The sequence below is a fragment of the Stigmatopora argus genome, chromosome 22, assembly GCF_051989625.1.
Source record: "Stigmatopora argus isolate UIUO_Sarg chromosome 22, RoL_Sarg_1.0, whole genome shotgun sequence".
NCBI lineage: Eukaryota > Metazoa > Chordata > Actinopteri > Syngnathiformes > Syngnathidae > Stigmatopora > Stigmatopora argus.
Window position 1 is genome coordinate 12,585,272 of NC_135408.1, and position 24,637 is coordinate 12,609,908.

Sequence of the window (24,637 nt, forward strand, 5' to 3'; positions counted from 1 at the left end):
CATCTGCTTGGCGCTCCCTTGTTGACAAGTCATTTTTAGACCTCGTGAGGACAATTGATAGAAAGCGGATGCAAGAAAAATGTAACTGAGCAAAAATATCTTTTTTGGTGTCACATTTGAGTCAATTTGTAGTCTGGTGTCATGAATTGGCATTGAGTCTGCTAAGGAATCAGTATTTATTAAACATGTACACACTGGAATATCCACACTGTTCATCTCTTACATTACATGTGCACATTTTTTAGTAAAAATGGACACGAAAGCACATGAACTCATCACAAGTCTTGACATTCCAGGTGGCAAGAGGAGTCCATCACCTGCCCTAAAAGTACAAAAGAACAATGCTCGAGTCAGAATGTTAAACAGACAGATCTCATTATACACTGTTGGATGCCATTGATGGTGATAGACGTCCGATTAATTTGAAATGGTCGCGTACGAGGATTCCCATTGATGAGAAGAGCAACAGTTTTCGACGTCTATCATCGTCAGGTGATACTGAAAGGGTTAACAGGCCATCCTGGAGCGTACCTGCTGCTTCTTCATTATTTCATCTCTCGTTTTAAAGACTGGTGCGTCCTCCACCTCGATGCTGTCGGCCATTTCATTCACTCTTTCCATGAGCTCCGTGCTGTACCTGCCATTTAATGCACATGAAAAAGACACCTTTTTAGTCATGAACATGAGTTTTTTCTCTCTCTCGCCACTCCAGTCATGCAGCACCACTTCCTTTCTGGTGCACGGTATATAATCTAGGTAAATATTCCAAAGACAATGATGATAACAACAACAAAAAATGTTTGAACGTAAGCAAGAGCCCAGATTTCCCGGATGTAGCAACAAGCCGGACGTTTTATCCAATTAAATGCGAGTATATCGTATTGTCCCGCCTACCTATGCGCTTATTGGAGAAACAATTCCCGGAGCCAGGAAGTGAAGCGGGCTAACACAGGGGTTAAAAAAATAATGGAACAGTTACAAATACTGTAAACAATGTGTGCTTATTTCCTTAGCTACCATTTTTTAGCCGTTTCGAGCTTTTCTACGTGTATGTGCTGCTGGAGCGTGGCGTGCCTAACGTCAACTTCCGTCAAATAATGGCACCACTTGAAATCGGTCTCCTTTTCAACATGATTTAATGATTCTAGTTCTACGGTAAGTCGTGTTTTGGCCACTTAAATGTTTGAAGGTTCCATACGTACACTTAAATGCACTCACCGGCAGCCGAGGAATACATTGTTCGTCCACACGGTCGACAACGAAAGCAACTGATCCATCTGTTCCTCGCCCTCAAATTCGCTCATATTTCGCAACAGGAATTCCCTGCGGGCCGCCCAGTGTTTGTCGCTTTCCGAGTGCCCCCGGAATGTTTCCACCTGCTTGGCAGCGCGGCGGTTTTTCTTAATAAATGTATTCACGTCGTCAGCCGACATCTTGGTCCCCCCCTTGCACGTTGTCCGATCGGAAAAGAGGCAGACATAACCCGGATGTTGTTTGCAACTAAGCAAATTGGGACACAGCGACGTTTAGCGGTGGGAGGGAATACTGCAAGGCTGCTAAAATTCCATCGCGGCAACGCTGAAATGATGATGAACTACGCACGACCATTGAGGTGTCGGTCGAGTCTAAATTCACCCAGAAACGTCCTCCGAATGCCAAATACGCCCGTTGTAATTAGCAGTGCATGTCGATGAAAATCACAGAAGGTACATTGAATTCTACCGTCCGGATTTGTCCTTTGGCAAGGTGAAATACGCACTTTAACAACACATTAGATATGACTGTATTTTTTTTTTTTATGTCACACGTAAAAGCTCAGAGGATTGAGAGAGAAATGCATACAATGATTATACAAACTCTACACTGTTTTTGTAAGAAGAAAAGGGCAAATATAATTGTGTCAGAGCTTTTTTCTTCTTATATTAATTTAGCTTAAGACCTGAACAAATCAAAGGATATTCAGTGTTTTGTAATCTTGATGCAGATATTCACAATATAATAAATGTCTAATTAGCGAATATACTATATTGACATTGTATCATTTTTTTCCAATCAAAATATTAAGGCAAAATACGGATACAGGTGTATTTATGTGTGTTATTTATCATTTAAAATAGCTACAAAGACCATCCTAGCCTGAGATTTAATTATATAAATATGTCAGAATGATGGTACATTTTGTACCACCGTCCTGTACAGAATGACGTGCAGGGTTGCTGAAGTATCGTCACCGTCCTGCAGGGGGCGGTGGCGTCTCAGCATTGGCTGCGACGAGGAAGTGCAGTAACCGTGCTCCTCAATTCAAAGTACGCCATAAATATGGCGCCAAAAGAGTTTTCAAGCTTAGGCTCCACTGCTCCATTCCTCTTCCCCGTTTGTTTTGCCTCTCTCTTAAAAAAATAAAAACAAAAAAAGCGAAGAGAGGAGGAGCGTGCAAGCTTTGCCGGACGGAGGGACGGAACGTTTGTCTCGTGCACAGCGGCGTCCAGCACCGTTCGGCCCGACTAGAGACGGACGAGGAGGTGGTGGTAGTAGCCTGGTAGTGAGTGTATTTTGGAAGAAGAAGAAGAAGGAGGAGGAGGAGGAGGAGAGGTGCAGGATTGCGAAACTAACTGGAACCCAATCATCTGTTTTACCGACCCGTTTTTGACGCTCGCCCAAGAAGAAGAAGAAGAAAAAAGAATAATGCGACATGCTTTTTTCCCCCGGTGATCGGCATGTTGTGCACAGCAAGCCGCTCAGTGCGCACTGACCGGCGGCGGAGGCGGAGGCGACACCCCGGTCTTTCAGCTCCGTGAACCGCTCTTCACTCACATACATCGCAGCCCCGTTTCAGGATTTTATTTGGAACCCTTGTGGCCTCTGCTTTTGGCTTTAGCGATTTTTTTTCTTCATCTAAACTGTCAAGGTGGGTGGGAGGGGGGCTGGGTCCTGTCAACCCAACGTGGAAGTTAACCCAGAGGAACAACATTTACATGTGCTTGCATGTCGATGCTCTCCTGATCGCTGGGACCCCCTCCCCAGAACAACGAGGTAAGCCGCCGTTTATGACCAAAGTGTATTGTAAATATCATGAAAGTCCATTGGATGGCCGGCTGTCATGAGGTCCGCGTTCGAATGCAGCAGTGGGAAATGTCCGCGTCAACTTTGAGTCGTGGAAATATCACATTTAAAGTGGAAGTGCACGCGTGGGCAGCGCAAACCAAAGCAGAACGAGTACATTCGTATGTGACATGTTACGGAATCTGATGACAGTATGTTTAGCGAATGAATCATTTGAAATGGGATGCAGTGATGAGGCGTTTTTGGTGATTCCCATGCAGCCTTTCCGCATAAATCACACCGGAAATCATTTTAAAGGACATATTGTGACACTGTGGTGAGCTGTAGAGGTCCACTTGGTGGTTCTGATGGCATCCCGGTGCCATTTCTGTGAGTCAAGGTGTGTGCGTGCGTGTGTGTGTGCGTGATGGAAGCAACACATTTAAAGAGGACGAGCACATGTCGTTAATACGCATGCGCTGGTCGCCAAGTGTTTTTGTTTTTTTTCGGGGTGAAATGGCAACAAACTGTGCACGATACGCAGCAACTACAAACTTGGCACATAGTGACACGGATGCGGTACGCATGCGCAGTGGGGAGTACACCTTCACAGTCCTCGGAGGAATTGCAGGTTTCTTAACACAGAGGGGGGAGGAGTCGGGGGGCGTGGGGGGTGCAGTTCTGCTTTTAGGAAGGCAGAGCATGGCGTCACACATACACACACAGACACACACATCTAGGAATTAGAGCAAGCCCAGTACCCACACCTCCGCCTTCTCCTCCTGCTGCTGCTTCGTGCTGTGCAGATCTAGCAGGCATTGGAGGATGAGGAAGAGGAGGAGGGGGGTTGTTGTGGGGTGCGGGTGGGGGGCGTTTACCCCCACTTCTGACGTGCAAATAACTGCAGCACCTTTTTCCATTTCCATAAAACGCACCGGTTCCATGGTGAACTCGTTGGATAGATAGACGTCCAATCCGTTTGGCCTGGAAGGAAATGGAAGAATGTATTATGGCTAGAGCAAAGGTGGACCAGATTTTGGGGGGGCATTGGCAGGTTGCTCCCTGTTTGTTTTGTAGCATTTTGAGGGAGCTCGTTAACTCACGGACGACGCCGTTTTGACTGCAGGGGTTGCTAGAACCAATGTGACCGAGCGCACCCACCCACTTGATTGCACGACTCACAAAATGTGGTTCTACGGCACCCGCATTTCCCCCAAATGAGGCATTTGATTGTGTTTGTACAGTGTGAAGGAGTTACGGGTGGGCCGGATGGGTCCCTCTAGCGGGCCGCTTTTGGCCCGCTGGTCTTACGTTTGACACCTTTGGCTAGGTGCTTGCTAAATGTTCCTATTCGTGATGCGAGAACCCCCCCATTTCCCATCATCACACACACACATAGACATAAGCCCCTCCCGGCATATAAAACCGGAAATGAGTCATGATGTGTGTTTGTGTGTGTGTGTGTTTGAACCCCCCCCCTCCCCCTCGCCGGGGGTCCTGTGTGGCGGAATTTTGTTTACAAGCCTTCGTGTTTTTCATCCCGCCATCACATACGACTCACGTGTACGCAGTGGGCGTGACAACCTCACGTCGCGGGCGCGGATTGGGCCGAAACGGGGGTAAGGACCACCGCGTGGTGCGCTGAGGAAGAGGAGGGTGAAGAGGGAATGGGGGGGGGGGGGGGGCGTGTCGCCGGTTTGACGGATGACTCTCTAGGATACATATTTGACGATCTGGTAGCTGAAGTTTGACTTAGCATTCATTTCCACTTCCCATTGCCATTTGGCCTGAACCATGTTGTCCTTTGGGCAGGACGCCGCATTTTGGCTTTGGGGAGGGAGGAGGGAGGAGGGAGGAGTTGATCCCGTCACCCGCCAATGAGCCACCATTGATGGCCGCTTCATTTTGATTCCCGGGTGCCCAGTTTGGAACGCACACCTATCGCTGTCGGTTCTTCCGACCGGTTGGCTCGTTTCGCGCTCCAAATGAGCCGATCGCCAATCGGTGGGAAGTGGGAGGAGCCAGCCAATGGCTGACTGACTCTAGGTTGTCCGTCACAGCCCACAAGGTGATAGAATTTGGCTCTAAAGATGGAGAAGACTGCACTTGTTGAACATCATTCATTTTCTGAACCCCTTATTCATCCTCACAAAGGTTGGGGGTGCTGGAGCCTATCCCAGCTAAGTTCAAACAGCCTGAATCAGTGGCCAGTCCAACGCAGGGCACGAGGAAACAAAGGATGACCAATCATAGCTAGGGTCAGGCAATTTATAGAGGTCAACCCGCTAGCTTAGCATGTATGTTTTTGGAATAAGGGGGGGGGGGGGGGGGACTGGAGTACCCACAGAAAACCCACGCAGGCAAGCCCAGGGAGAACATGATGCCAACTCCACACAGGACACAATAGGATGCGCCAACTTTTTTTCCAACTCACTCGGAGAAATTGGCGTGTACTTTAAAATGATTTAGCACTCACCAATAGTTTGATCACTTATGTTTTTTTTCTCTCCCTTTTTTCTCCCTTGGATCTTCTCATCTGGGCGTTTGCGTGCTAGATGGAGAGCGACACCAAGAGGAGGAAATACTCCACCAGCAGCAACGACTCCGACACCACCGACAGTAAGTCTCTTTTCTCACCGGAGCAGAAGTGCGTTGAAAACGGTTGCCCCGTGTCCGAGTACCCACGTCTACACGTTGATCTTTACACCCAAGCAAAAATATTCACGCTACGCCGCTGCTTCTTTTTACGCTGGCTAGTTTGAAGCTGCAGCACTACTTGATCCATTGTACATTGGAGCCAAGATTTTTTTTCTCTCTCCATGTTTCGAGTGTCCTGTGAACAAGGGAGCCTTTTTGAGGTATCCCCTTTTGATAGCTAACCTCGACGCTCCTTTCTTTACACTTAACACGTTCGCGGCGTCTCTTTTGCACGCACATTTTTATACTTTGACGGCATCCTTAAGTGGAAGATTCATTTCTCTGAAAAGACGAGAGCGTGACTTTAATGGAGGATGTGTGTGTGTGTGTGTGTGTGTGAGGAGGTGATCATTAGCAACCTGTGTGTGTGTGTGTGTGTGTTGCCTCCCACTCAACATATTTTCCTTCCCTGCTGCATCACCCTCGTTCTACTTCTAAAAAGACACATGCGCGACTTCCCGAGTCGCTTTTTTTCCCCACAAACCGCATCTCTTTGCACAGGAAGGGTTTTATGTTGGAAGGTTGCGACTTCTGCCTTGTCATTTCCTGGAAATGACGCTTATTCCCCCAGAAAAGCGGCAGAGCCGCCGCGTTTGAAACTCACTTTTATGAACGGGAGTCCGTTGTTTGAATTCATGTGTTGATTTTTTTCTTTTCTTTGGTGGGATGGTCGCAGGTCAGGTGACGTCATGGTCCAGGTCTTCCAAGAACGCGGGAACCAGCATCACCTGGATACGCCATCCGCACAAGAAGCATTCGGAGGTGAGCCAATGTGGCATTTTCAGTGGTTCGGCTTAAAAACAAAAGATGAAAAACCGAGTGCTCGTGGAAACTTGTTGTCGATAACTGTTGTATTTGTTCATTCCAAACATCTGTCATATTTGGCAAGGCCGTATTGAGTTAAGGTGCGTGCAGGCGTTTGGCTAGCAGCTGTTCTAGCTCATTACGATGGGCTACAAAACAACTGGCGACCTGTCTTGTTTGTCCTTGAAAAACGCTTAGCAATGAGACACATTGTTGAAAAAAAATCATCTCCATCAGAAACGACATTGGTAATTTTTTCACCTAGGTTTTTAGGAACAAAGGTGAGCTCCAAATGAGTTTTTAGAGCAGAATTTATTGAAGATGCCCGGCGCCCAATCCAAATGGATCGGACGGCTATGAGTTGACTGGGGTTTTGATTGCTTTATTTCAATTTTTTGGGAATGGGTGGCTTTCCACCAGCGGCTCACGTCTTCCTAGCAAAGGTTTGTTAGCTAGCGCCTGGGTGGATGTACAGCGTGCCCCCCAAGAAGGGAAAGGAGAAGAAGGGGCTGCTTTGTGGGGCTGGCTCAAGTCTCCTTCTTTCTCGGTGACCCACTTTTTTCTTTGTAGGTTTTCAGAGCACGTTGGCCGCCTCACGCTTTCCTCTAAGCGCCTTCATTTTCATAATGAGGGTGTGGAGTATTCCATTCTCAAAACAGTGGCTCTTGACTTTCAAAAGTGGAGCTACACTTCCCAGTCCAAAAAATCAAGAACCTTTTGGCAAAAATAAAGTCAGGATGATAATGTAACTGCCATTTTTATTGGGGCTAGCTTGCCCCACCTGAACTTGGGTTAGCCATCAAGCTAACGCGTACGTTCGGAATCCCAGGTGCAGCGTTCATTTGTGAGCGTATTTTCTTTTGAGGCGCTGGCAAATGTCCCCGTTTTTCCCTCTCCATTTTGCATCTTTCAAAAAGGAGCATCGCCATTAAGCGCACGCCGTCGCCGTGGCAGGAAGCGACGTTTCCATTCCCGTCCCGTCCCGGCCGGGGAGGAAATCCCATTCATCCAGGCGCCATTCAAAAGGAATGATTTCAAATCGTCAAAATAATGCTGAAACTAAATGAAAAGTTGCTCTCTTGTTTTGTGTTCCCATTTTTGGTGGAGTTAATTCCCTTATTGTAGGCTTGGAGGGATTAAGGACTCAAAGGAGCGCTTCCAAATTTGAGCGACGCTTTCAAACAAGATGGAGTGTTTTAAATGTCTCTTTTAAGCCGCGCTTGGAATCTTTTGGATGAGGGATTGGCAGGAAAGCCATCCGCTGCGCTGCGCTTTTGAGCCATGGCCATTAATATCAGCTTTTTCATCTTTCACACACCTCTCTCTCGTGGGCCCTTTCAAGCTCCTCGTGCTAAAATTAGCTTCCTCCGTCTGAGTGGCGACATCTGCTCTGACGTGCTGTTAGGTCGCCATGGCGATCGGGCGTCCACATCCTTCCTCCTAAGAGCATTTTGCCAGGTGAAAACTCGCGTTGGCTCCTCGTCTCGTCTCGTCTCGTCGCAAAAAGCCCAGCTAGACCGTGTTTTCCTTTTTTTTATTTGGCAAGATTTGGTCCCTTCAGACCCTTTTTATTTTAGTAGCATGAAACGTGTTGAGCAAATATATCACGATGAGAAAAAGTGTTATTACATTTCAATCAACTGACCACTTTTGTGGACAACAGGACTTTTTTGGGGGCCTAAAATGGTCACTCTGTAAAGGTTTAAATATCGCAGAGGGGCATTCAAGTGACTGACAATTGTGGCGTGTTTCAAAGATGTTGTTTTTCCGGCGCTAGAAAGTGCTTTCGGGGCGTGTGAGATGTCAGCTGGCCTTTAAAAGCACTTTGTCACCGTGCTCCGCTGGAAAGTGACTCAGCACCGTGTAGCCACTTAGGCCAAACACACACGCACGCACACACACATACACACACACATGCTCGCTCGCTGTCCGAAACACGTGCCGGCGTGGGCGTGTCACCCGGCGCGTCCGTCACGTGTTGCGCACGAGGAGGATAAATCCGAGAGTGCACGACCCTCTTCAATGTCGGAAAGTTCACGTTTGTTTTGTGGCCGTGCACTACTGACTTAATGGCGTACTTCCGGCACCGACACCGACGCGTTGCGGTCGGATGCTTCCCAGTGACCGTGACCGTGACCAGCGCTTTTTCATTTGGAAGGAAGGCATGCTTGGAGCGCCGCTCGAAAATAAAGGCGCAGCTCAGCAGCCGCCATCGCTGCCAAATGTCATGGAAAAATAGTGAAATACATCATAAGATGGTGTGTATTGTAGACGTGGAGATTGGTTAGAGCGTCAACCACGCGGTTCTGGAGTCCGGGGTTCGATCACGGGTCAGTCCTTTGCAGGTTCTCCCTGGGTTGGTGTGGTTTTTCTCCAGGTACTCTGGTTTCCTCTCACAACCCTAAAAAATGCCAACTAGGCTAATTGTAGGAAAAAAATGTTCCTCGCTATGAGTGCAAAACCTAGATGTCTCCTTGCGTCCCGCTATGGGCCAGCCACCGATTCCGGGTTTCCCCCGCCTGGTTAGTTGGGATAGGCTCCAGCACCCCCCCACGACCCTTGTGAGGATAAGCCCTTCAGAAAAGGAATGAATGATTATTGTGCACGCTTCCTAAATGATGGAAAGGACTCTTGATAGGCAAGCGAGTGGCTATTATTAGGCTTAGAAAATCCACTTGGAAAAGCTGATTCTCTCTGGATTTTGTTGCAGGTGTTTCGCACGGATTTGATCACGGCCATGAAGCTCCCCGACTCGGCGCAGTTGGGCGCCGATGACTTTTACGTGCTGTCCGACCCTTGGCGCCAAGAGTGGGAGAAAGGAGTGCAGGTGCCCGCCAACCTGGAGGCCATCCCTCAGCCCGCCGTCAAGTAAGAGAGCACAAATTGGGGGGGGCGAGAGGGCGAGTGGGCGAGGGGGCAAGGGAACGAGGGAACGAGGGGGCGGTTCCTAACCCGGCCGGGATTCCCTGCTTTCGGGTGATTTCGCAAAGTGCCTTTCGGGGATGAATGATCCAAAAGATCCGTTTTACGCAGAGCCTTGTTCAATCTTGACATTGCTTGCGTTCCACTTGAGCGTCAACGCGGGGAGAGAGAAAAAAAAAAAAGTGAAAGTGAAGAGCGCTTTGTCAAAAGCCAGGCGCACCCGCAGCTCTTTCCGTTTTTTTTTTTTTTTTAACTTTCCACTCCAAGAGTTTTTAGCGGTGATGTCACTCACCGTCGCGAGGAAAGAAAAATTGAGGAGGAGGAAAATACGTCTGCCTGCGCTTCGGGCTGGATTGCAGCGAGAGGAAAAAAAGAAAAACAACCGTTTTGACCTGTCATCCAGAAACCATTTGCTTTTTTTTTCTGCATTCACCCATGTGAAGTTATTTAAAAAAAAAACCTTTCACATTTATGAGGCTTTTCAGATAGTATTGATATTTGGTTATTGTTATTGATCTCAGCCTCACTCAAAATCACTAGTAACAAATAAACATAAATATATTATGAATCATCATTTTTCAGCAAATATCAAAAAGTATCAAATGTCATTCTAATTTGCCATTTGGATTTCCTCATTTAAAAATAATATTTGTCAGCTTGAATCCGTTTGGCCGTTATCCGATTGGCAGGTGCACCAAATTGAAAATGAAAGCGTCAAATTGAGAAAAGTCGCTGCCAAAAAAAACCCCCGTGGAAATCCCCCAAATATGAAATATGAGATCTTCATTGAGCGCAAAGATGACACAGGATGGGCTGGTGGTTTTTTTTTTTAATTTAAATTTGAGTCACGAATGCACTCGTTTGCTACCACAAGACATTCTGAATATTATCAAAAAGAATTTGGGATTAGACGACGATAAACAAATAGCTCCTCTTTTTTTTCACGGGAGCTCCAGGGACCACTGCCATGAGAAGATTGTAAACATCCGGCTCTCCCTGCAGCAAACGCAGATTTTCCACCAGCGTCCCTTAAACGGGCGCCTGGCATCCAAAAGGAAAAGAATGAAAGGATTTTTTTCTCCCTTTTTTTGAATCTTTTGGGGACGTTGGCCGAGTCAGCCGAGGCTTGCTTGCTTGTCCCCAGACAAAAGTGCTTGCCACTTGAGCGAACCGATGCATTGTGGGTAGTTATGTCGGGTCGACGGAAATGTGTTTTTTTTGTTTTTTTTCTCCTACACGGCCGCCACCCTTTCTGGCGGTTCTCGCCACATCCGGCTGACACATTGCCGATTGCGAAAGAAAATGTGCAGCTGAGCGGTGGGTGCACACCTACAACGAGGGTGCCCCATCAGGTCCCTTGCCTGATTGGTTGGATCCAGTTGGTGAGGTTCCACTTTTTTTTGGAACGTGCATCGCCCGACTCGTTTAACAATCTTCCAGTGTGGTCGGGATCCCAATTTGGTGGCAAACACGAACGAGCCGTGGCAGCTGCTTGCTAAGTCCTTCCTTTGATTTTGGACACACTTGCTTCCTTTAGGCCACACCTCTCTTGCCCATGAGACGCGTCTCAGCCGCCCGCCCTCCCTCCGACCTCGGGGCCGAGCGTGTATTTGTCCCATGTTTGGCCCATTTAATTGGGGCACTGAGCGGTGAAAAGGCAAAAAGACGTTCACGTGTTAGCGCGCTCGCGTCACAGCATTTATGGGATGATATGACTCATCCAAGAGTGCATCATGCGCCGATGACATCGTCTTGACCGGAAATGCTCTCTCTCATTCATTGTCTGAGCCGCTTATCCTTACCAAAATAGCGAGGGTGCCGGAGCCTATCCCGGCCAACGACGGGCGGTAGGCGGGGACACCCCGAATGGGTTGCTAGCCAATCGCAGGGCACCATCGCCTTCCCAGAAACGGTGTCAATGAAAGCTGGCTTTCAACTGGTCCAAGGGTAAAATAACGCGCCTGGGGAATGGACGGCGATGTCCGTCCATGAGTTGGAGGCCAAGAGAAACGCGCTCGGCGCTCGGCGCTCGGGTCGGGGCACTGGAATCTCCGGACGGCGCGCTACTTCCGCCCACTCCTCCCACTTTTTTGTCTCATTCCTCGAGCGAATGAAAACATTCCTGGCGGCCTGCTTTGCCCAAAACCGTGGCCGCATTCACCCCCCTTCCTCTCGTTCCTCCCTCCCTCCCTCTCTCCCCCCTCACCCTTTTGTCAAAGATTATTTGCGCAGGCAGCAGCTCCTTTGGAGTAGCCGTGTTAATAAAGCGCGGCCATATCCATGACAACAGGCTCAGTCAAGCGCACCAAATGGCCGCTCAATGTAAATTCCCGTCGCCATGCTCGGAATATGACGGGAGGATACTTGTCATTTTTGGCCCATCGGTTGGTTGCTTTTTTTTTCTGGTCGCCCCCTGCGGCCAGGAAAAGAAACGCGGGTTCAATTCGGTAGCTTGCGCTCGAGGACCGGTTCGCACGTATAGTGGCATATTTTGAAAATAGAAGAAATTTTCCTACAGCATTTCTAGTCTTCTGTTCTGTTTTTATTTAATTTTTTTATTTTTTAAATTTATTACTATTGTTTTTCTTTCTCCCTACAATTGTTTTATTAATTTTATCTTGCGTTTTTAACATTAAAAGATGGAAACTAGCCTTTGGCTACATATTTACAAGTATATGTTCTTTTTTTTTTATTGTCCCTTTATTACATTTTATCAAACTCAAAAATTGGCATAAATAACCAGAGTTGTAACAGGTGGATCGAGTCGAAATCGGGTAAAAAATGATGGGCTTTCAAAAATAGATGTTTTTTTATTATCTGATACTTGCAGAAAGGGTGAAAAACGGATCCCGCCCACCCAAAAATAAAAAACTGGTCTAGGCAAATTCTAAATCTGCGATTAGGGTATAAAATAGATTGATATTTTTGCCCTGTCTGTTGCTAAAACTGCTGTAGTCGGATGCTATTTTTTAGACAACGTGGTCTGTATGTTGATTTTTATAGATTTTTTTTTCTTGAGGGAGGAGTCAAAAGAGTTGGTTTTAGAAGGCCTTCCTTGGTGTGAGAGCGAGACTGTTGGCATCCACACAAATGTACGCAGACGGGAGGGAGGGAGTCAGGGGGGGGTCTGATAGGTTGGGGTATAAAAGGGGGATTATGGGGAAGAAAGGGGCATCGGCAGCGGCGTTTTCTCAGCCAGACTGCGGCACGGAGGTATTCCAAGAATGACACCATTGCACACTTTCACACACACTCACACGCACTCACACTAGTGTCGTTAATCAAATCTTTTCCAGTTTATTTTCCCAACAGCTCATCTTTCCGCAATGTCTGGCCTTTCATTCTTTTCCGCGACACTGCGGGCAAGCGTTCGAAAGAATTCACTTTAAAGTGGCAATGGAAATACCACTGGAATTTTGTCCTGATATTTCGCTACTGAAATCTTAATAAGACAATAAGCAGAGGAATGCAAGAATGATTTTTTTTTACCCCTTAAAATGCTGGCCAATGAGCTCATTGTTTTTTTTCCTATCGACACAATTGAGTACAACTTTTATGTAATAATGCAAGCTCATCATCCTCATCGTGTTACAATTGAATGAATAGAATGAGCGCAAAATAGTTTTCCTGCAAAAATAACCCTTGTGAGTGAGTTCAGCTGCGGTTATTCACATTTTTGTGTGTGTGTCATTTTTCAGTCTTTGCTCTGCATTTGGCAAAGAGATCTTCTAATGGCTCTCCTTCCTTCTTCTTCCTTCCTTCTTTTTTTACCATCCACTGTTGATTTACGGGCTCGCGAGCTTGATATTTGCTTTAGTGCGTCTGCGCTGCTGCACTTTTAATGAAGGCATAAATTCATAAGAGCACATAAAAGAGCTTTTGGGGGGGGGCTGCCACTTTCCCCAAGGTGTTCAATTTCCACTCTTTTGGCGCCGGGGACGACTCTTCGCTTGGCTCTTTTCAGCCTTCCGCCGTGAATTTATCTGTCGTCAGACTTCATCCATCTTTGGACGTCTGGAGAAAAAAAAACACGTCTCTTGTGTCAACACGAGCGAGTTGACCAAAGAGGATGGTCTTAGCAGGAGGGTAAAAAGTGGGACAATGAATCACCATCATGAACACCTTGCAAAATTCCAAACCAACATTACGTCTCGAAATAATCCCCGCGCCGCCCCCGCAACACATTTCGCCGCGTGCGCGCTTGTCTTTAACCCTTCGATGGCATCCAGATAAACAACTTTTTATGACCATCTGATAGAAAAGTCGACATTTCTGCAGAAAGACGACAACGACGGACTGGTGAAGCGCTCGGGCTGCTTTACAGCCTTACATAACACTCTCATCTCGTTGTGTGTGTGTGTGTGTGCGTGTGTGTGCCCAGAGCGAGGTATCCATTTGCCTTGTTATTTAATCATGATCTCATCCCGTATTAGATCAGAGCCGTCCGTCTGTTTATTTGTTCTCATCAAAAAAAGCTGTTAACGCGTGTTTTTATACGACCGCGGTCGCTCATTGGGCCCATTTGATTCTGGCCTGGTTTCATTGGCCCACTCTGATCCGGTCCATTTTGAAAGTGGGCAGCCGTCATTTTCAAAATGTCACATTCCTTTTGATCCATTTGATCATCACCTGTCCTGTTTGGCTGCTTGGACTCTTTAAGGGTGGAAACGTTTGAACGTGCCAAATGGGACTTTGGCACATTCAAACAAACGTTTTGGTTGAGAAGGACAAGAATGCGTGTATTTTCCCACCGTCAGTTGGTTGCGTCACGCGCCGTAAACGTCAGCGGCGGGGTCGCGCCGAGTTCCTGACCCCGTTTCCCGCTCTCGTGGAGCAGACAGCGCCTGGAGGAAGTTCCCGCCATCGCTCCTTTGACACACTTTCACTAGCTCGGCCTCCGCTTTCATGGTCGTCTGACTTTTAAATCATGAGCTCCCTCTCAAAAGAAATTGGACACAAAGACGTTCATTTGGGGTCTACGTGGACAGTCCAATCCTCCGATGGAGGAACCCAATCATTAGCGAGCCACATTACTTCCCCAAAGCGACTTGCGTTTGGTTGCAACGTCTCTCGTGAAAAAAATGTAGCAGAAAAGTGACTTGTCCTTTTTTTTCTCCGTGCAGGTCACTGCCCGAGTCCACATTAGGGACATCCCACGAGGACGACGACGACGACGACCGGCGTCCCCCGTCCGGCCAAGCGTACAGCTGCTACGACCTGGACGACACGGACGTGGCCTGGTTGGGACTGGCCAATCTGGAGTTCGCGCAGATGGGTGAGTTTCCGCGGCGGCTCGTTATTCTGCCGCCGCCGCCGACCAGCGAGCGAGCGACTGATGGCGTCGTCCGGCTTCAGCGCTGCCCGAGCTGGACGAGCTGACCATGGAGCGCGTCCTGGTGGAGCTGGAGCGCGCGTGCGAGGAAAAGATGCGGCAGGCCATCGAGGCGGAGGAGGGCTTGGGCATCGAGTACGACGAGGACGTGGTCTGCGACGTGTGCCGCTCGCCCGAGGGCGAGGACGGCAACGAGATGGTCTTTTGCGACAAGTGCAACGTCTGCGTGCACCAGGTGGTCCCCACGCTGACCGCCATCGCCATCGCCATCGCCGTCGCCACCGCCACTGACCGCCGCCGTCCGTCTCCGTTCCCAGGCCTGCTACGGCATCCTGAAGGTCCCGCAGGGCAACTGGCTTTGTCGGACGTGCGCCCTGGGCGTGCAGCCCAAGTGTCTGCTCTGCCCCAAGCGGGGCGGCGCTCTCAAGCCCACCCGCAGTGGAACCAAGTGGGTCCACGTCAGCTGTGCCTTATGGATCCCCGAGGTGAGATCTGGCTTAAGTCTTGGCTCGTCCTCTGCTCCGTAAATACGGGCCAGCTTTGGTCACGTGTCTTGTGAACGACTCATTTGTTTGTGTACACAATTGACGCACCTAAAAGACTGACTTATCAACAACGCGCACACACACTCGCAAAATTTGACCGACTTAATTGCGTGCTTCCAGGAGCGCGTCGCGTATGTGGGTCAATCTTTTAAACGATGGGCGCCCCGCGGCGTTGTGTCGCAGCCTTGGAGTCTGACATAAATGCGCCAGGGCGGGCGCACGTGCTTTCACGCACACGCATCTTCGCTCCAGCCGTGCAATTTTTATGAGCGTTTTCCTGTTTTCCCGCTGGGAAGAACGCAAACAAGTAAAGCCGCGGCCTCCGGATACGCATCAATTAGCAGGCGGATCCCGTAACCGCGGCGGCGGGCCATCCCCCTTGTCGGGGATTCTCCCGGAAACAAACAAACAAAGGGACTCAAAAACGGTGTTTGCTTGTGTACTAGGTGAGCATAGGCTGTCCGGAGAAGATGGAGCCCATCACCAAGGTGTCCCACATTCCGGCCAGCCGATGGGCCCTGTCCTGCAGCCTGTGTCGAGAACACGGCGGAACCTGCATACAGGTAGGTGATGCCCGCTCCGGTTTGGAGGCAGCCAACCAGTACAGATGGAGTCTGAAAGACACCCCCCCAAAAAAACCACGTCACTCATTGCAGTTCGTATTCAAAATGGCCACGATGAGATGGCCCCGTTATTGTCCCAAAACATAAGCCACACCTCTTTTGGGGGCTCTTCTCGTCCCTCCGCAGTGTTCCACGCCCTCTTGCGTCGTGGCCTTCCACGTGACGTGCGCCTTCGACCACGGCCTGGAAATGAGGACCATCCTGGCCGAGAACGACGAGGTCCGCTTCAAGTCCTTCTGCCTGGAGCACCGCGGCGGCGGCGGCGGCGGCGGCGACGGGGCGGTCCGAGTGGAGCGGGCCGAGCAAGCCGAGGCCCGAGCGCTGGCGTATTCCGTCTCCGAGAGGGCCGAGCGGGACCAGCTGGAGCGGGACAAGGTCAGCCAGAGGAAGCAGAAGCTCCAGGAACTGGAGGACGAGTTCTACCGGCTGGTGGACCCCGGCGAGGTGGCGGACGCCGTCACGCTGCCCGTCGCTCAGGTGGGCCGGCGCTTTGAGGAAAAGGCAAATGAAATGAAAGAACATTGGAATAATCGGACTTTCATGACCCTCAGGTGGACTTCCTCTACCAGTTCTGGAAGCTGAAAAGAAAGGCCAACTTCAACCAACCTCTGGTGACCCTCAAACGAGACGAAGTGGACAACCTGGCCCAGCAGGAGCAGGACGTCCTGTACCGACGACTCAAGCTCTTCACGCACCTCCGGCAAGATTTGGAGAGGGTGAGTGGGCACCAATTCGATCAAATTTTGCCAAAATCTCCCCGTTCCGCCCGGCAACCCATCCAATAGGGTTTGTTCGCTGCCGGCGACAGGAAAGCGGGACGCTAGTTAGCCATAAAAATCCATCAGCCAGGCATTGGGCTAAGCATTACTCGCATGCGGCTACGTTAGCATGCGCTTCTTTTATACCGGTATTTGGGGGAATCCCTGACACAGAAGTGATGCGAAAAATGTGATTTCTACAGGCAGGCCGCCGCCGCCGCCGCTTGCTTTACTTGAGGAGTCGAGAAGGCCTGATTTACGGTCTTTATCGATCTTTGACAACACTTTCCTGCCTCTAGTGGTGATAAAGCGCCCCATAGTTCCCCGGAAGGCGGCGAGACGTCAACAAGTGCTCTCCCGTGTCTCCTTTTTCACGCCGCGGCGAAGATTAACTCAGCTCGGCTACCGCGAGCGAGCGAGGCTACGTTCTTTCGGTCGCCGGCTAAAAAAAGGGGAGACGCGTTTTCTCGCTCAATCCCCCCGGGGAAGAAATATTTCCATGAATTTCCCCCCTTTGCTTGTATAAATAAATTCAAATGACGGTGCTGCATTGTGTGAGTAAGAGGTTTCCAATCAACTCGGATTTACTGGCAAATTGAAAAATCCTTCCCGTTTAGCCTCGGCGCATTTCTGGTGGCTCATGTCGACCCCCGGAATAACGCCCCCAAACTCTTGCTCTTTGAAGTGCTGTCAGCGTGACCAATTGCTCCGTGATGTCCCCAAATGCATCCGTGAGCTTTTCATCCGACCGCTAGTTCATTTTCAATTGAATGCTATAGTTTGTTTTGAACACCTTTATTTTATGGGGAATATATGCTGCACTTCTGCTTATAGGCTGCTGCTATACAACAATGTCTTCTGTTGCTTTTAAGTCTGTTTGACTGTCTGACAAATAGTTCATGAGTTACACTATTTTGAATGAGTTTTGCTCTTCCCACTCGTTACAAAACAACAACAACAACAACAACAACAGCCTATTGATATCTATTAGTGGCGGTGTTGTCATGGCAAAAAGACTCCGTATTGTCTGTAACATTTGCTCTGGTTACAAATCACGTCGCTATTCCTGGAGAAAAGCATTTCCTGACCTCAGTTATTCCTTCCCGTTTCCAAGTATTGACGGAGCGCCGCTCTTTATTTTCCTTTTTTAATGATGTATTTGAGCCAAGGAAAAAAAGACGGAGAAAGCAGATGACAATCCACTTGATTTCTTTGGTGCTTCGACGTATTAGTGCGGCCCATCTCGCGTCTTCCTGTCTGCCATCGACGCTCTTGTTATGTAACTTGCTCAGGTTCAGGCAGAGGACAAGGGGGGGCCGGGGGCCGGAGGACAGGGAGGAGTGGGGAGGGGGGTGGGCTTCAATGACTCAGCCTGTACACACAACAGCCAAGAGCCATCTTCTGACGGAGATAGACGTTTCATCCAATCGCATTGGGAGACTTGGCAGCAATATAGAAATATCGGATGGGACGTCTCTCGCCGTCCATGGCAGTCAGGGCTGTGTGATATAGAAAAATTGCTGTTACCCCACTCACTTTTTGGGGGTTTTTTGGAATGGACCTGCCACCATTGTTGAATACGTCAAGTAGTGCTGCACTGTAAAACTATCCAGTGTAAATAGAAGTGACAAAGTAGCTTGTCTAGTTAGCCACAAATGTGTTTTTAACTGCTGTATATGAAGCTAGCATAATATCATGACTAATACATGAATGAGTATTGCTATTGTAACCAATGGGTTGGTGTGTGTTGTGCGTAGATTGGATATGTTGCTATTTTCAATTGAGTTGCATGCGTTACTTTCATAAGGTTGGTTGGTGGAGCCAATTGGCTAACTATTCAGCGAGGAGAGGGACCTCTTGAGGCCGATCGGTCGTACTACCATGGCTTACGGATGGCGAAAAGCAGCGCACATGGCGGGAATGGGTCCAAGTAGGATGCCACTTTTTGGGGTTCTAGGTCCACGTAGTTAGTACTCAACCAGGAACTACTTCCCGCACGTCGTAGCGTAGCGCAGCGCGGCTGCACTTTAACAGCAAGCCTCATCAATTGCTTTCACCTGTTTTCTCTTCTATCTCCCTCCCTCCCGCCCGCTCGCCGGCCCTGTGATACCGCAATGAAATAAATATGAGTCGTCGTATAAATATTTATTGCCGCTTGTGTGTTTCCGAGGCCTCGGCGGAGATGAATAATTCACGGCCAGCCGAACCCTAAATTCACATGGCTTTGATAAGACAGAGGGGAGGGGGAGGCGGGAGGTGGCTTATGTTCATTTACGCCTCCGAGTGTGTTTTCGCCGCTAAAGTGAACGACGATTTACCGGCACTGCCTTTTCCCCTCCCCCTTTCCTTTCCGCCACAAAAACGAAAAATGAGTCACTTTGGCCGGCAAATTGTAATTTCAATAAAAGCGGAGCCGTCACCACGTGCCGCATCACTCAAGGGAATTCACTTTGCGGCAGAAACAAACACATAGGCATCTCCTTTTGGCCAAGTCTTATTTTGAAAAGTCGGCGACGTCTGGCGTATCGACGACGCGTGGATGCGATGATTTACGGCCGCTCGGCGGCGCCCGTGCGACTAATGGCCAATTGAACCCGTGACAAATGACTTGTTGATGTTCCGGCTGGCGCCGTGGTCCGTTGGGAACGTTCCATCTTTGTTTAAACGCCGGCTGTCGCTGCGCCGATTGCCGGCCAATTAGAGATCAATAGCGGTGATATTTACATGGTTGCAGGCCAGCGCTCGATGGGGCCCAGTATCGAGTTCAAGGGATGTCGAGTGGCGTACGGGCGACAAATGTGCAATCTCTTGTCGCCTTTGAATGGAGCAAATCAAGCCCAAATGGTGACTTTGAACCAAAATGGCGCCCTTTGCGGCATTTGATCTTGCTAAACTGCAATTGGACATAATCTGCAGGAGAATGTGGTTTCCTTAGCTTCTTTTCCATCAAATTTGAGCTTTCAAAAAGCTACCGGCTGGATGATAAAGAATGTCTGTTGGATAGGCGAGGAATGGAGAAAGTAAACAAATGACGGCTTCGCTCTGCTGCGTTGAAGTATCCTGTTTTGCTGAATGACCCCCACCACACACACACACACACACACACACACACGCACACACATTAGCGAGCTAATCAAGCGCAGGTTCCGCACATTGTGTCCCGGTCGAGAAGCTATTTTTACCATTAGCGTCTCAGCCCGCCCCCGGCGACGGACGCGGCCAGATAGGCCGAGCGGAGCGATCAATGGAGATCAACGGATAAACAGTCCGCCCGCAGTCAACGCGCACGGATGCTGTCAGAACCGCGTCATAATCAAGTTAACGCGGCACCGTTGGCTTGGCCGCTGTCCAGTTTTTCTAAGATTGGGAAAAAATGGACAAATGTAGCGCTCCTCCAAAAAAAAAGCTCATTTGTCAACGATGATAGACGTCCCCAATTGTCTTTTCTATGTTCCTCGGGCGGGGCACTATCGCTGGATCGACGCTATTGGCCGATTCTAATGGCATTCCCGTTTCCAGGTTCGGAACCTTTGCTACATGGTGACGCGGCGGGAGAAGATGAAGCACAGCCTGTGTGACCTCCAGGAGAAGATCTTTCACCTGCAGGTACAGCTCCTGGAGGAGGACATGGCCGGAGGTCAGTGCTCTTAATTCCAACGTCCTTGAGCCTCATAGTCGTCCAATCGCGTGGCTTTTCTTTTTTTTCCACCCTCCACTCTGAATTTAAATGAGTAGTCACCGGTGGATGTCGCCGAGTGAAATATGTCATACCGGATGGCTCCAATCGAGCATGATCCATCGTAAAATGGCCTAAAAGGCCTCGTTGGACAAATGTAGCTGTCAATGGCAGTGAATGTGTTATGGTGCAGATCTTGATTTCAGTAAAAAAGAAAGAAAAAGGGGACACTGTTATTTGACACAGTTGTTCTAGGACGCATGCAAGAGTATTGTTATGCAGGAAGTGCACTACATTTATATTCCAACTGGGACGAGCTGACAGCGGTTAGTTTTGGTCTCTCTGATCTGCTCCCGCCTGTGGTGTGTGTGTGTGTGGGTGTGGGTGGGTGGGTATGTGTGGGTGTGTGCGCGAGAAATGCAGGCGAAATGAGGAAGAGAGCTGGGGTGCTTTATGGGACCGGGGTCCAAGTAAAGATAAGACGGGGAGGGACGGAGGGTGGGGGCTGGAGAGAAAAGAAAAGAAAAGCTAATGAGCTCAGGTAAGATGGAAGACACACACGCACACACATTTGTACTGCAGTTAAGTGCATTTGGGAAAGCAAGGTGATTAATCACTTGGCGTAACGTGAATCTATTGCATTGTGAGCAATCCTCACCAAGTAGATGACAAGCCAGTTTGGAAGTAAAAACATGAATGAAACACTCACTCACTTTTGTCACTCAAATGTCCACTTCAAACCAAAGTGGTAGAAAATAAGCCAGTCCGCCCAGGGGGGACAAAATGAGCGGATAGGACCGCTTCTAGTGGCCTATAAGGATATTTTTTGGGTCCCTGAGTATTATGCAACTCCAAACTATAGCGCCATATATAATTGTCTGTCCCTGCAGAGAAAGCCCAGAAGGGAGGAGGAAAGAGGAAGCAGAGTGCAGGAAAGGAGCCATGGAATTCAGACAGGGACTCCCTGCTTAAAGAGATAGGTACATTCCATGTCCATCAGCATACCTACTAATATCATCCTATTCCGATCTGTGAGCGTCACTCACGTAAAGGCCGGCTGGCTTTGAGGAGCTCTGAAAACAAAATGTTAAGGTCAGGAAAGCAGGCTTTGAAAACAGCGGCGTAACGTGACGTCCGTTTTTTCTCCATCGCCGCCGTCATGTGGCGCCAAGGCGTACGTCACGTCACTTCCACGCTGGCGTCTTGGTGTTTACCTTCCTGCTTGTTTTTCCCTCCTCCCTCCGTGGCTTCTCCTGCGGAGGCATGCTGCGTCATGGAAACAAACGTGTGTGTGTGTGCGCGTGTGTGTGCGCGCGTGTGTGTTTATGTGCATGTATTTGGGAGGAAGGGTGTCGGTGTGGCACCCAAACAGCACCTCCTGCTGTCCTTCTTGGCACATTATTCCTAAACACCATAGCAAGAAATGTACCTTTAGTTTAATGGATTCATTTGCTTATTTTGAAGCACCAATTCATTTCTAATTGCATTTCTGCTTCCACGTATGTGGACATCATAGTTCCTACTTTAACATTGGGGCCTACATCACCAAATATATTCCGTATTTGGAGGACGCCCGCTCTTTTTGGATCACTTTTGAATAGCTGTCCACTGTCTTGGTAGGTTTGTCCAAGTCCTTCCCCATGGAGAAGTCCTTGTTCGACAGTTGGCTGGCCGAGTCGGTGCAGATCACGGCCGACGACGTGCTCAGCAAGTGGGCCTTGGCTTCGCGGCATCGGGACCAAGCCGGCGCCGGCGGCCTGCTCTCGGACCAGGTGACGTTCCCGTCCGGCTCCGAGGGCCAAAAATACCCTCGGCGCTTGACGCCATTTCCCGAGAGCCCCGTCGTTTACGCCTTTGCCTCTCGCCGCAGCTCCTGCGGGGCGAGGAGAGTCTGCTGAATCTGATGATGGAAAACTCCATGGAGTCCACGTGGAAGACGCCCCAGCTGGGCCGCAAATCCCGAGGCGGCTGCAAGGCGCGCGCCCGCGGACACCCGGCCGCCTCCGGCGCCGCTCCGTGCCGGACGCCGGCGTCCAAAGACCCCGCCGTGGAGCCCCCGTGGACGGGCGGCGGGTCGCGGGGGAGGAAGTACGGCGCCGGATCCCGGGGTTCCCCCGGGCTCTTCCGCCTTCACCGCCACCACACCAGGAGTTCGGACCTGCAGCCTCCTGTTTCCAAAATGGACTCCTGCCACATCTCGGAGGACGCCGGCCCGTGGGGCGGCCACGGACTGACGCCGAGGGCCGCGCCCTCCTCGCCGCGGCGACGCGCACCTCGCCAAGGTAAATCCAGGGGGCGGAGCGTCGGGGGCGGGGCCACGTCCGAGGCCAAGGACCGGCAATTGCTACGCGGCGACGGTTATTTTTCCGACGGGGAGCAGAGCGACTTGGACGCGCGCCCGGGCGGCGCCCGCAAACTTTGCCTGCCGCCGTTACGTTCCGGAAACGAGGACCTGCTGAGGCGAAGCGTCATGGCGTCCTAGGGACCCCCAACGCGGCGCAGACGCTTGCTCCGAGCATTGTTTGAATGTAGCTTCGAGACTCCCCCCGTAGCTCGGCTAATTTCGGCACAGGAATACGAAAACGGTGTCCGTTTATTTGATTTTTTTCTCTACAGAAGGCTGCTTTCGGGGTCGTCTTTGAAATAGCAGTCGGCGTCGGATAGCACAGCTAGCGAGCGTTATTAGCGCTGGCTGCTTTGAGAACGATGCTCCATCGGTTCCGTAGAGAAGAGCAGACAGAGTCAAAAATAACATCGGAAAACATTCTTCCATATTCGAAATTGCGTTTTTTGTTTTTGTTGTCGTTGCCTAGAATAAACTCTGTGCCTTCCATCGCGCACCCCCCGCCCCCAAACAATCACCGCCCAATCAGCTGTCGCCCAATCCGATGTATAACAATCAACGCGAATGTGTCACCTTAATCACGATTTCGAGTGCCTGAACCAAGGACGTACGGACGGACGTTTCGCCGTTTGTCACCTCGACCATCAAAGAGGTGCGTTTTTTTGCAACTTGCGCAGTGCCAGTAAACAGCCTCTAGAGGGAGGCATTTAGCACTCCCACAAAATGTCGACAAAGTCGGTGGGACAAATTGTTCGTTTCAAAAAAAGAAGACTGCTCTTTTTGTACCGAAGGCCGTTTGTGGTTATCTCAGGGGTTTTAAGAAAAATGGTCAAGAAATACGGACTGAGCTTTTATTTTTATGCGTAGAAATCAAGACGTGCGTGCGACAGCTCACGTATCTATGAATATAGTTCGATATGATGATAAGTGATGCGTGTGGAGAACCTTTCACCTTTGGACGACTACTGAGCGCTCGGCGACGGCGTGCCGAGCCCCGCCCACCGCGTGGGCCCAAATGGAGCTTTTGGCTCTCGGTCTGGTTTGGTCTCTCTCTCGGCTAATCCGAGGCCGTGTCGCCGCCGCTGAACCGATGACGGGGAGCAGGTTTGGTGTAACAGGGTTGGAAGCCGCCAATGGGCGTGGGCTACCGAGCGCACGCGCTCCAGGCGCTCGGTCCCGCGCTCACTCCGGACATTTCCGTACGCGTTCCCCACGCTTCCGTAACACTGGCGGATGATGACCTGACGGTCCCGTACGCCATGGCGTATCCCGACGACCCGATGCTTTTCGGCGTTTCTAGCGAGCGGACGGCAATTTGTCCGTCCGTATTTGCCAGGACGTCCTCTTGGGCGCTTTCATACAATATATACGCAGTGTGGCGATCACGCCCTCTCTTTCCTAGCATCCTAGCAACCTAGCATCACGTATGTAGAAGGGTGCTCTTTGCCCCTCGTGTCGAGTACATGCTAAGCTAAGTGTCGTGCGCTACTTTGCCGTTTGGGTGATTATCCAATTTTGTTCAGATCTTTCATTTCCTCAAGGGATTCTGTTAAGGCTACTCTTGTATTTACACCAATTATACATATTCAGGTGGCGTTGTAGCCCCACCCCCTGTTTTTTTTAATCCAATTAAAAGCCAGAAGAAATACGCGAGCTGCGAAATACTCTCGGCGCTCGTCACGTTGCAATTTGCTAATTTCACGAGCAGATGTTCTCAAATGGATGACTCGCCCACGCTCCCCCGGAGGCACAAAGTGGCATTACACGCTCATTCGCCTTTAACGTTTGTGTACGTTTACCTTTAATCAACGAAATTTTCAGGTTTTAGAGCAAAGCTTTGCCTCGCCTAGTTTGTCCACGTACTTCTTAACACTTCCTGTTCCCATTCTTGTAG

At 49.8% G+C, this 24,637-nt stretch overlaps 2 protein-coding genes across 3 annotated transcripts; one reads left to right on the forward strand and one right to left on the reverse strand.

Annotated features, from left to right (window-relative positions):
• Positions 1-157: 157 nt before the first annotated feature.
• Positions 158-1,486, reverse strand: cdkn2aipnl (CDKN2A interacting protein N-terminal like). The gene is made up of 3 exons (XM_077591490.1): positions 1,219-1,486; positions 532-637; positions 158-322 (listed from the first exon to the last, which is right to left on the reverse strand). The coding sequence occupies exons 1-3, from the start codon at positions 1,431-1,433 to the stop codon at positions 314-316; spliced, it is 330 nt and encodes a 109-aa protein (XP_077447616.1). The 5' UTR covers positions 1,434-1,486; the 3' UTR covers positions 158-313.
• Positions 1,487-2,257: 771 nt separating this feature from the next.
• Positions 2,258-23,232, forward strand: jade2 (jade family PHD finger 2). 2 transcript variants are annotated; one of them, XM_077591484.1, is made up of 14 exons: positions 2,258-3,033; positions 5,598-5,661; positions 6,416-6,501; positions 9,254-9,411; positions 14,589-14,740; positions 14,821-15,032; positions 15,115-15,282; positions 15,789-15,905; positions 16,092-16,442; positions 16,517-16,681; positions 20,243-20,360; positions 21,290-21,379; positions 22,020-22,171; positions 22,270-23,232. In XM_077591484.1, exons 2-14 carry the CDS (start codon positions 5,598-5,600, stop codon positions 22,879-22,881), a joined length of 2,445 nt encoding a protein of 814 aa, XP_077447610.1. In that variant the 5' UTR covers positions 2,258-3,033; the 3' UTR covers positions 22,882-23,232. The 2 variants fall into 2 exon arrangements, with proteins under 2 accessions (XP_077447610.1, XP_077447611.1); XM_077591485.1 differs by lacking the exon at positions 21,290-21,379 and having other exon boundaries at positions 2,259-3,033.
• The last annotated feature ends 1,405 nt before the right edge of the window (positions 23,233-24,637 follow it).